Source organism: Hipposideros armiger, unplaced genomic scaffold (genome assembly GCF_001890085.2).
Source record: "Hipposideros armiger isolate ML-2016 unplaced genomic scaffold, ASM189008v1 scaffold_310, whole genome shotgun sequence".
Lineage (NCBI taxonomy): Eukaryota > Metazoa > Chordata > Mammalia > Chiroptera > Hipposideridae > Hipposideros > Hipposideros armiger.
The window spans coordinates 207,370-217,406 of record NW_017731660.1 but is presented as its reverse complement, the minus strand read 5'-3'; the positions used below and the strand labels follow the sequence as shown (position 1 = coordinate 217,406).

The 10,037-nt window shown below is 58.7% G+C and overlaps 1 protein-coding gene across 5 annotated transcripts in view; it reads right to left on the bottom strand.

The window, feature by feature from the left end:
- The window catches only part of PROM2 (prominin 2), a 15,271-nt gene extending 6,175 nt beyond the window's left edge, over positions 1 to 9,096 (bottom strand). The window contains exons 1-15 of one of the 5 annotated variants that reach the window (XM_019659988.1): positions 7,733 to 7,822; positions 7,231 to 7,347; positions 7,077 to 7,126; positions 6,506 to 6,708; positions 6,293 to 6,413; positions 6,077 to 6,140; positions 5,752 to 5,841; positions 5,275 to 5,474; positions 4,845 to 4,919; positions 3,970 to 4,033; positions 3,576 to 3,735; positions 3,119 to 3,271; positions 2,435 to 2,558; positions 1,860 to 1,978; positions 1,650 to 1,734 (exon numbers count right to left, since the gene is read on the bottom strand). In XM_019659988.1, the coding sequence (XP_019515533.1) occupies positions 1,650 to 1,734; positions 1,860 to 1,978; positions 2,435 to 2,558; positions 3,119 to 3,271; positions 3,576 to 3,735; positions 3,970 to 4,033; positions 4,845 to 4,919; positions 5,275 to 5,474; positions 5,752 to 5,841; positions 6,077 to 6,140; positions 6,293 to 6,413; positions 6,506 to 6,708; positions 7,077 to 7,126; positions 7,231 to 7,252 (1,530 nt within the window). In that variant the 5' untranslated portion in view covers positions 7,253 to 7,347; positions 7,733 to 7,822. Of the gene's footprint in view, positions 1 to 1,649; positions 1,735 to 1,859; positions 1,979 to 2,434; positions 2,559 to 3,118; positions 3,272 to 3,575; positions 3,736 to 3,969; positions 4,034 to 4,844; positions 4,920 to 5,274; positions 5,475 to 5,751; positions 5,842 to 6,076; positions 6,141 to 6,292; positions 6,414 to 6,505; positions 6,709 to 7,076; positions 7,127 to 7,230; positions 7,348 to 7,732 lie in introns of all 5 variants that reach the window. The other 4 variants (XM_019659986.1, XM_019659987.1, XM_019659984.1 and 1 more) reach the window with 4 other exon arrangements.
- Between the last annotated feature and the right edge of the window lie 941 nt (positions 9,097 to 10,037).

The window sequence follows — 10,037 nt, the reverse complement described above, 5'->3', positions numbered from 1 at the left end:
AGAAAGAAAGAAAGAAAGAAAGAAAGAAAGAAAGAAAGAAAGAAAGAAAGAAAGAAAGAAAGAAAGAAAGAAAGAAAGAGGGAGGGAGGGAGGGAGGGAGGGAGGGAGAAAGGAAGGAAGGAAGGAAGGAAGAATTGACACAATCACATTTCCAAGACAGTTTAAAAAGAGACACTCAGCATTTTCCAGCCATTGCTGGAGGAGATTTAGAGGGCATAACATCCAGCCCTGCTGTTTAACAGATGAGAAACTGAGGCCAGACAGGAGTGTTACCTGCTTGAAGTTTCACAGCAAGACAGAGAAAGGAGCTCAGCTCTGTTCCTGTCCCCACCCCACCACCTTGCTTTCCCCAGGGGGACAAAGGCCTCATCCTTTCTCAGAGGCATCAGTAATAGAACGGTATGGGAGACGTCTGAAGGTGGGCAGAGCTCTCCTGGTGCCCTGGAAAGCACACCTCCTTATACTCATCTTTGTCTCATTAGCTCCTTTTCATCTTTGAGGACAAGCACTTGTAAGGTCACATTTGTTATGTTGCCACATGGCCCCTGAGGACTGCCTAGTCCCTCTGAACCTGAAGCCCCATCTCTCCAGACTCTTGTGTGAGCTGGACCTTTCCCCTCCAGGACCAGGGCTGAGACCCCTCCCCATGAGAGCCATGACCTTCACCCCCTCTGCCCAGGCTCTGCTGCAGCCCTCCCTGGGCAGACTTCAGCCGCAGGCAGTGTCTGTGGCCTAGCACCCGGATTTCGCCTGCTTCATGGGCTTCTCCTCTGCTCAGACACGCTGGAGTAGGAGGAAGCTGTGGCCTCACTCAAACTGCCCTTGGTTATAGAGTTTAAGGCATGCACTTGGCCCTGACATCTGGACCACGTGACTAAGCGGCTGGCGGGCTAAGACTGGCTGGTGGGTTTGAGAGGAGCTGGAAGGGTTTCAGAGAGGATGGAGAAGCAGGAGTCAGCATGCTGGGGGTGGGGAGGGAAATGTGGGGTTTCCCCAGGATATGCTTGGGATTCCTCCCCAAGGGCCCTCAAGGCACCTCTCCTGCATCTTCCTTAAACATGGAGAGAGAAAAGGAGGGATGCACACCCTTGAGAGAACCCATTCTCCAAGTACGTGCGCTCATATGAACTAGCTCTTCCTTCTGTGTCCTAGAGCTCTCATCAGCATGGATCCACTTCTGTTCTACACACCATGTCCTGGCAAAGTCTAGTGTGAAGGGATCCAATCCTGCCAACACATACTGGCTGTGTGAGCTCAGCAAGGGGTCTGTGGGAGCTCTCCCCACATGATACCCAACTTTGTCACCATGGTTTTCACTGTTACCCCGTCCTGACTGCCACATCCCAACCAACGCCTGTCCCAGTCAGGACACACACCTCCTTGGCTTCTCACCCACTGTCACCAGCGCCTCAGCTGTGTCCCGTTTTCTGGGGTGACAGCCTTCAGGCACTCACCCATCCACGTGGGAACCCCAGAGGCCTCCTGGGCTCAGGCCCTGGACCAGGCCCTGAGCTGGCACCTGGGGTCTCTGCCCCTGAGGCACCTCAATTGCTTCTCAGGGTCAAGGAGATGGTTCCACCACAGAAGCAAGGCCAGAGGAGAAGGATCTGCAGGAGGGGTCCCCGTAGCCTTCTGGAAGGCTCCCTTACCTGGCTCATATCCAGGTACGTCTCTAGGTCATAGGAGTCATTGAGTTGCAGGACACTCCAGAGTGCAGCGCCTTTCCTGCACTGCCTGGGGAGGAACAATGGGCATCGAAGACAGAGAAGGGATGGCTGGTGGGGGCTGACATCACCTGGATAGGACACCCACCTCAGCCCCTCCTCATACCCTGTCCCCAGCCGAGGCTTCCCACTCACTGATAGGCCAGGAGAATGCTGATGTTCTTCTTTAGGCCAAGAAGGTGGGACAAGTTCATGAACGAGGGCAAGTTCCCTGGGGTGTCAGCAAACTGGAGATGGGTCAGGGAGAAGTGAGCCTGGAGCAAGGGAGGTCAGGTCCTGTGCTAGCCTGGCTCAGCAGAGACCACACCCCTGTAACTGCAGCCCAAACCCACCTCGAACTCAAATCACCCTGGGCCCTAACCCCCAGCAGGGACCCTTCCCATGGATCTCGGGGATGGGGGCAGCCTGGGCTACAGCAGACAATCTTGGCTCACCTGCCAGAAGCACTGGGGAACCAGAACAGAGGGGCTCAGGTCTGCGTGCTACCCCTGGGGGGGTCCCTGCCCTGGGACTGGGCATCGCCCCAGAGACTTACAGGCTCTCTCCCACTCCTCACCCATTGGTGGCTTTCTATCTTCCCTGGGCTATGTCTATCATTCTCCCCTCCCTTCCTCCCTCTTGCCCCTGTGGCGCCCACTTCCTTCTAATCATCTTGCCCTGCTCACATCTCCCCCCCATCTCCTCTGGGTCCCAGGGTGGGGCAGGTCCACCTTGTAGAGCTCCCCGTTTTCCCAGCTCCGGCACACCAGCGTCTGCACGTTGCCGCCCACCAGGAAGGTGGAGAAGACAAGGAGGATGAGGGGTACAGCGAAGAGGAAGCTGAGGCACACCCCCCTGGGAAAGGCGGAGGGGCAGGGGTGAGATGGAAGACCCTCTGTTCCCACCCACACCTTGGGCTAGGGTGGTGAGCGAGTTGGCTCCAGGGCAGAAACTTCTGGGGAGAGAAACTTGAAGGACTCCGCCATCTGGGTCAGGAATCGAAACTGTTGACTGTCCCCACCAGGTCCGCCTCCATCCCCACCCTACCAGGTGCTCTGGTTGGCCCTGGCAGCCTAAAGGAGAGGATGGGTAGCTGTTTTGCTCGCAGAGACAGCACTGCCTCCCTCTGGACCCAGGGCACAAAAAAGTGACCAGCTCCAGAGCTTGGCCCTCAACAGGGCCACCTGGCATGGCTACCTATGACTCTCCAGATGAACACACTGAGGCCCAGGTGGGTTAGCAACTTGCCCAGGGCCACCCGCCCAGTCGGTGCCAGAGGCAGTAGTTAAGCCCCATCTTTTGATGCCCAGGACTCGCTCCTGTAGCTATATGAAGCTGTCTGTGGGCATAGAGGCACATGGTGCCTGGTGGGAAAGAGACACACACCCTCCCGCCCCCTCTGCAGCCCTTCTTACACGTTGAGGACTCGGGCTCCAGCCCTGCCCTTGTCTCCTGAGTGGCTGGGGTCCTCCCGGGCAGACAGCTCCCAGATACCCAGGTTGAGGCCCACCAGGTTACAGATCACCACAAGCAGGACCACGGAGCACAGCCCGCAGCCCACAATCCACCTGCCACAGAGGTGAGGGTGTCACTGGGAAGGGATAAGCTGCCATAGGACCTAGTGGTTGGGTGGGGCCACTAAACCCAAGGCTATAAATGTGTAGATGTGGACACCTCCTAAGGCCCCTCTGCTCCTATGGGGTCCCCAGGCTCAGATCTCAAGGGCACAGAGCCAAGGTGGGGACCCAGGGGCCCAAGGAGTGCGGGGTCTTGGCTTAAAGGAGGCAGAGGCTTGGTACAGCCAGGGGTTGACGGGGGCTGGAATTGGCCTGGTGGCCAAGAGGCCACCCCCACCCCCAAGGTACTGAGCACCTGTATTTCTCGTATCTCTGCACCTCCTTCAGGTAGGGGCGGCTACTGTTTTCCACCTTCTCCAGTGCCTGACTCCAGCGATAGGCTGCCTCCCAGTCTGGGAATGCTTTGGCCAGTGTCTTCAGCCCTCTAGGCTGCTGGGCCACTGCCTTCTTCAGCTCTGCCCAAAGCAGCGGGGGCTTATGGGATAGCAAAGGCACCAGGGGCCCAGGGAGAAGGATGGGCAGGAAGAATCCCTGGAACCCACAGAGAGGGTCCACTTTCCATCCAGGCCCAGCCAAGAGGACGGCCTTCACCGCCCCAACTGCCCCATTCCTCTCAACAAGCCTCTTGGTAGGGGTGGGGTGCGGGTGGCATACTGGGCAGCCAGCCTGGCCCCTGGGCAGGGGCTTACCTTTGACCATGTCGGCCATTTGCAAGGAAGCCAAGAGCGGGAGAGCGTTGAAGGTGTTGTTTTCCTGCCAGAACAAAAGACAGCTGTGCCTCCCACTCTCTGTCTGGTGTCCCAGCTTGGGAACCCCTACGTCCCCACGTCCCCAGGGAGAGCTTCCCCCTTAGGACTCCCAGCTCAGGGAGTCAGGAAACAGGCTCCCCTTTGTCCTCTGGGTCGATGGCTTCTCCCCTCCCTGGGCCTAGCCTGACTCACCTCCCCATATGGTGCTCCTCAAAGACCCCTCCTTTTCATCCCTAGCCCTCTTGCTCAGACTACTGCAGTAGACTCCCAGCTATCGTCTCATCTCTCCCATTCTTCCTGCACACGACTGCCAGATCTATTTTCCTAAACTCCAGCTCCAATCTACTCTTCCAGCCTCAGCTCCCACGTCCTTCCTCCTGGAACCTTTTGCTCCAGCCTCCCAGCACAGCTGATTCACTACCTCCTCAACTTGGGCATTTTCCAGGGCCTGGGTCATAGGTGTTGACTCATGCTGCACCCTCCCCCTCCCGCAGTTCATCTCCACCTCGCAGAGTCTGCCTGCCCTCTGGGGCTCAGCTGCACACTCACCCCCTTGCCACCCCAGCTCCCCACCCCGAGAGTCCTGGATCTTGCTTCTGAATTCCAGGCCTGCCTCCCCCACCTGACTGTGTGTACTTGAGAACCGGCATCGTGAGACTCTAGCCCAGGGTGCCACGTGACAGGTGAGGTCCTGATTTGACTCAAGTCTTAGGTTTAACTGGGTCTCCATCCCAAAAGGGGGAAACTGAGGCCCCTCACTTGTAAGTTCCCAAGCAGGTGGGGGAGAAGTCAGGTAGACTGAGGGAAGCACTCACTTCCTGGACCATGCTGGAGAAGTCGGCCTCCGGGACGCCCTTCAGTCGATGAAGGACATCGTCCACATGGGACACCTGAAAGTAAGGGGTGGGGAGGCTAATGACAAAGGCCTGCTAGGGATCCCTGAAGGAGGATAGGGGGGCAGAGGTCGCTGAACCCTCAGTGTCCTCGTGTGCAAACTGGGGACCAGCACAGCTCTTCTGCCACGGTGGCAGTGAGCACTCAAGGAGCTGATACATGGACAGGTGTGATGCAGTGCGTGGCCCAGGAAAGCAGCTACCCTTCTGCCAGGATGGTTATCATTAGCCCTGGGTGTGTGGAGGGGGTGGGTTATGCCTCAGGAAACACCAGAACCCAGACTGCCCAGGGCCCCTCGGAACCTCAGGCACAACCACCCCCTTGCTCTAATGACCTATATCCGGCCTGCACCTGGCCGAAATCAGCTCCCAACTCCAGATCACCAGCCCAGTGCAGGCTGTCTGCACAGCCCTGGCAGCCCGGCTCCTGTAGCAGGTCATGGAGTTGCTCGCGGCACACCGAGACAGCCCGCTCCAGGTCCTGCTGCCTGTCCTGCAGCTTCAGCAGGGTGGTGTTCAGGGCCCGGAGGTGGTCCACGGAGACCTGCAGGTCTGGGATCCCACCCACAACTGCACTGAGCAGTCCCCACTGTCGCTGCATCCCCAGAGGCCTCCCTCCCCCAGCCACAGGGATCTGCTCACTTCAACTTCTGTGGTTATAATGGAACCGGCCCCAGGGCACATGTTACCAGGATGTGGGCAAGGGTGCCCAAGGGGATCCCAGGATAAAGCCAGGGGTGGGGCTTGCTAAGGCAACAAAAGAAATCCAGAGCTGAATGAGAATGGGGCGTGCCCCCAATACACCACCCAGGATGCTGGTCCCACTCACCCTGGCCCAGGCTGCGCAGTGAGGCCAGTGTCTCGTAGACGGTGCTCCTGAGCTGGCTATGGATGGTGCTCCCGATGCTCATGGCAATACCTGAAGAGCACAGGACAGGCTGCGGGGTGGCCCCCTGAAGCCAAGAGCCCTCCGGCCTCCCCAGGCCAGCACAGGGCTCTGCTCAGGATGGCTGCTGTGCTGCCCAGCTGGGCCTGATCCCCACCCTGTGACAGTGTCTTAGGTGAAGCCCAGGGTGAGGGGATGAGAGGATGAGAAGATGAGAGGGACCATCAAGGAAGGCCTGGGCAGGGGGCCCTGGGGTTGTAATCCTCACCATCCAGGTCCTTCAAGACATGTTTCTGGGGCAGAGAGAACTGCTGTGCCACAGCTTGCAGCTCCTAGGCATACAGGGCCGTGAGGCTGTCATCTTGTCGCCCGACAGCCCCTTCTAGTCCCTCCCCAGCCCTTCCCGAGGCCCTCGGGCACTCTGTCCTGCCTGGGCCTGGTGCTCATAGTGGCATGTGAGAGGGAAGGGTGACCCAGTGCTCACCTGGGGGACATTGGAGACCAGACCCCGGAGGCTGAGCAGCATCTCAGGCACAGCCTCAGCACTGGGGCCTGTCTGCTCATGCACGCGCTGGTTGGTGACAAAGGCACAGACGACACCAATCCTGAGGGACAGGGGTGGAGGGAGGTGCTCGCTGGATGCCCATGGGCACCTCGGCCCTGGCCCATCCCTCCCGCTGACCCAGGTGCCCCTCACAGCAGCACAAAGGTGGTCAGCAGCAGGAAGGTCATGAAGGTGCTGCGCTCACAGGCCAGCTCCTTGCGCTCCATCTTCACTGGGCCCCCACAGTGCCGGCGACCATGGCAACACCAGAAACAGAGTCCGGCCGTGGGCACCACCAGGAGGTAGAGGCCCGCGATGACAGCACACACCACATAGCCTGCCTCGTACCGCACCACCTGGGAAGGGCGGCAGGGCAGAGGGCACTGGCTGACCTCACCGGACACCAGAGGGCAGCCAGAAGCAGGGGGTGAACACGGATGGGCACTTTCATGCATGTCCTTGAACTCATGTGAGGTGCATGTGTCCTTATTGTCATTACCACTTAAAGCTGAGGAAAGTGCCCTCCAGGGAGGTCGGGACTCACTGTAAATCCCAGGGCAGTTAATGGCAGAGCTGTGGTTTGAAATCAGGTCTGTGACTGCAGCACTCACGGAAGAGGAGAAGGGATGCCCAGGACCCCACCCTGGGTGGCAGCCAGCCAAGCGGGCTGAGCTGAGGGGGCCTTCCAGGCTCAGCCTGGAATTCCCTCGGGGTCCCGCCTCACCTCATCCACCTTCACGGAGGCCGGTTCATTCAGCAGGGCCCTCACCAACTCTATGGAAAGAGTCAAGCCAGGGCTGGGAGACAGCGACTGCCCTGCCCCTGTGCCCTACCCCACTGCTAGGCAAGGGTGGGCATTACAGAGGAGCTCCTCTTACCCCCAAAGCCCGGTGCCATCATGCCCAGGCCTCAGCGCTGCCACAGGAGGTTGTGGCTGAGGGGAGGCCTGGCCAAGCCCTCCCTACAGGTGGTTCCTGCAGCAGGAAGCCACCAGCCTGGTTAAAAGCAGAGAAACGCTTGGCCCAGCAGCCCTTCCTGTCAACAGACAGGGGACAGGCTGAGAGGGCCCTGCAGCACCACCTGGTCCTCCCAACTCCTAGCACTATTAGGCCCAGAGAAAAACCTTGGCCAGATCTTTGGGAACTTCTAATAAAATTTCCTCTATTTTAGGACAGAGAAACAGGCTCAGAGAGGAAAAGGGGCTTGCCCAAGGTGACACAGGAAGGTCCTGGAGGGGTATCCAGGTGATGCCCCTGGGCAGGAAGGTGGGAGTGGAGAATGCTGGGACCCTGCTCTCCAAGCGCCCCACAGTGGAGGCAGATAAGGGTGCTGGCCAGGACCCATTCCCTCCCGAAGCCAGCCGTGGGAGGGCACACTCACCATCAGGGAAGGGATTGAGCTGCACAGCAGAGAGGAAGCGGCGCACAGTGCCATAGAGGTGGTCCAGGGGGCCCGGTGCGCGCACGTGAGGGGCCAGCCACCGGGCCCTGGCCGCTGGAGCGAAGGTCAGGTGCGCAGCTGGGCCAAGGGACCTGCAGTCCGCTGCCTGTGATCCCGGCAGGCTCAGGGCCAGCATCAGGCCCAGGCCTAGCAGGGGCACCAGGAGGCCCCGTGCACAGGCCATGGGGTCACCAGTGGTGGTGGGACAGGCGCGGGGCTCAGGCAGCTGAGAGTGTGGTCGCAGCGTGGAGCCAGTCATGCATCCTTCGCCAATCTGGGCTCTCAAAACTGGCTCAACGGGTTTGAGCTACCTGGGTGCCAGCCCAGCATGCTGGAATGGCAGGGCGGAGGCCTGGGTAGGGGGGCAGGGCCTGGTCAGAACCGCCCTCAGCAGCCTGGGGTGGGATCCTGGGCACCCTAGCCCCTCCCCAAGTCCCCCTGGGAGGGCTGCCTCCCAGACTGGTAAGGGAGGCACTCAGTGGCCCTGGGTTATCTAGGGTGGCCCAATTTCAAGTAGTATATTCCATGCCCAGACCCAGCAGACCCCTTCTGGGGTCTGGGAAAACAGTCCCCCAGGGAGCTCTGACCCATGTATGGCAAGATCAGCCTCACAGACCCAGGAACCAGACTACTCCCCCAGCTCTCTCTGGGGCCTGCTCTGTCCCCTCAGGTCATGCCTGCGCCCACTGCCAGGCCAACTGAGCAGAGAGGCCACCGGGCTATGTCCACAGCAGCTCTCCAAGGGGCCACTCAGGCAGGCATAGTCTTTTGGGGGCGGGGGTGAATCTGGCAAATGCAGGCCCTTTGGTCCAGCAATGCCCCATCCAGTCACAACTGAAAGAACCGATGGAGGCTATGCCAGAGATGTGTCTACACAGGCCTGTTTTTTAAATGGCTGCATGCCCAATACCGGGAGCCCGCCCGAGGCTGAGCAGGTAGGGGAATATTGCTACGTGCTGAGGATGACCCTGACAGCATTCTTCATGATACCAGAAACAGTCCTGATGGCCACCCCGACGAAGGCGTCGGTGAAATGAGCATCTTGCATGACACACAGGGCAGTCATTAAGGAAAATGCTGGGGAAATGGCTCTTTTGACCTGAAAGATACTCAGTGCATTAATGAGTGCAAATGGTGGATCCCGTAACTATGTGGAGTGAGGCATGAAACTGATCATCTCAGGGTAAAATCACGGGGAATTTCTAATTCTCTTCTGCTTGTCCCTACTGCATGATTTCTTTGCAATAAACGTGTTACTCGTATTCAAAGAAGGAACAGGAGTTTGTGAGTCTCCATGGCAGCCACCCCCAGTTCCCCACCCACCCATGCCATGGGAGCCCTGGAGGGAGGAACTGGGTCTGCTGCCCTGGTTTGCAGGGGGCGGTGAACCATGGGGGTGGTGGTGAGGAGGGCATCACTTAAGTCTGAGTCAGGGCAGGGCCTGCAACAGAATCCCTACCTTCTCATCACTGCCCCCACAGTGTTGTCAGAGCCGGGGGATAAGAGGCACAGTTGTAGAAGCAATAGTCCAGTTAATAACAGGATGCAGACAGGAAACAGAACCTCATCAAAGGATGACTTAGAGATGAGGATCGGGCTGCCCTGAGGAATGGGCTATGGGTGTCCTGGCTTCTTAGGACCAGGGAGGGTCCAGGTCAGCACCGGCCTTGGAGGCCCAACACCAGTATGTGGTGGGAGGCCCCACTCTGCCCTGTGACTCTGCCGAAAAGCTAAATGCAGGCTGTGCCCAACTCTCACCCTTCCCGTCTGACTGTCCTGAGCCCAGCACCTGTGCTGGGGCCCCTGCCCCCTGGAGGCTGCCATCAGGGAGGGTGGGTCTCCCCAGAGCCTGCCTGTTCCTCCTCTCTCCTGGTCCACTGCAAGCTGTTACAAAGAATTACTCCCTGGGGATCGCTTTCTGACTTCATTTCTGCCACCAGAGGAGCCTGGAAATAGCCCTTTCCCGGATAGGTCGAATCCACATATGGTGCAATAGATGGCTGCCACTCAGACTTTTTCGTATGTTCTGACTTGGGTGCACTGGGAGACAGGAAGTGTAGGTCCCAGCCTCCCCAGTAGCACTAGAAACCCTTGGGGCTTTGGGCCATAAGCAGCCCAGGCCCCCAGGCCCTGTCTGTCACTCGCTCTTCTCAGCTAGTGAAATTAAGCCAATCAGTGGCTACTGCTATTGTTTTCATAAATGTCTATAATAAAAGCACTGTACCTGGAAGGTAGGATTTCCCCA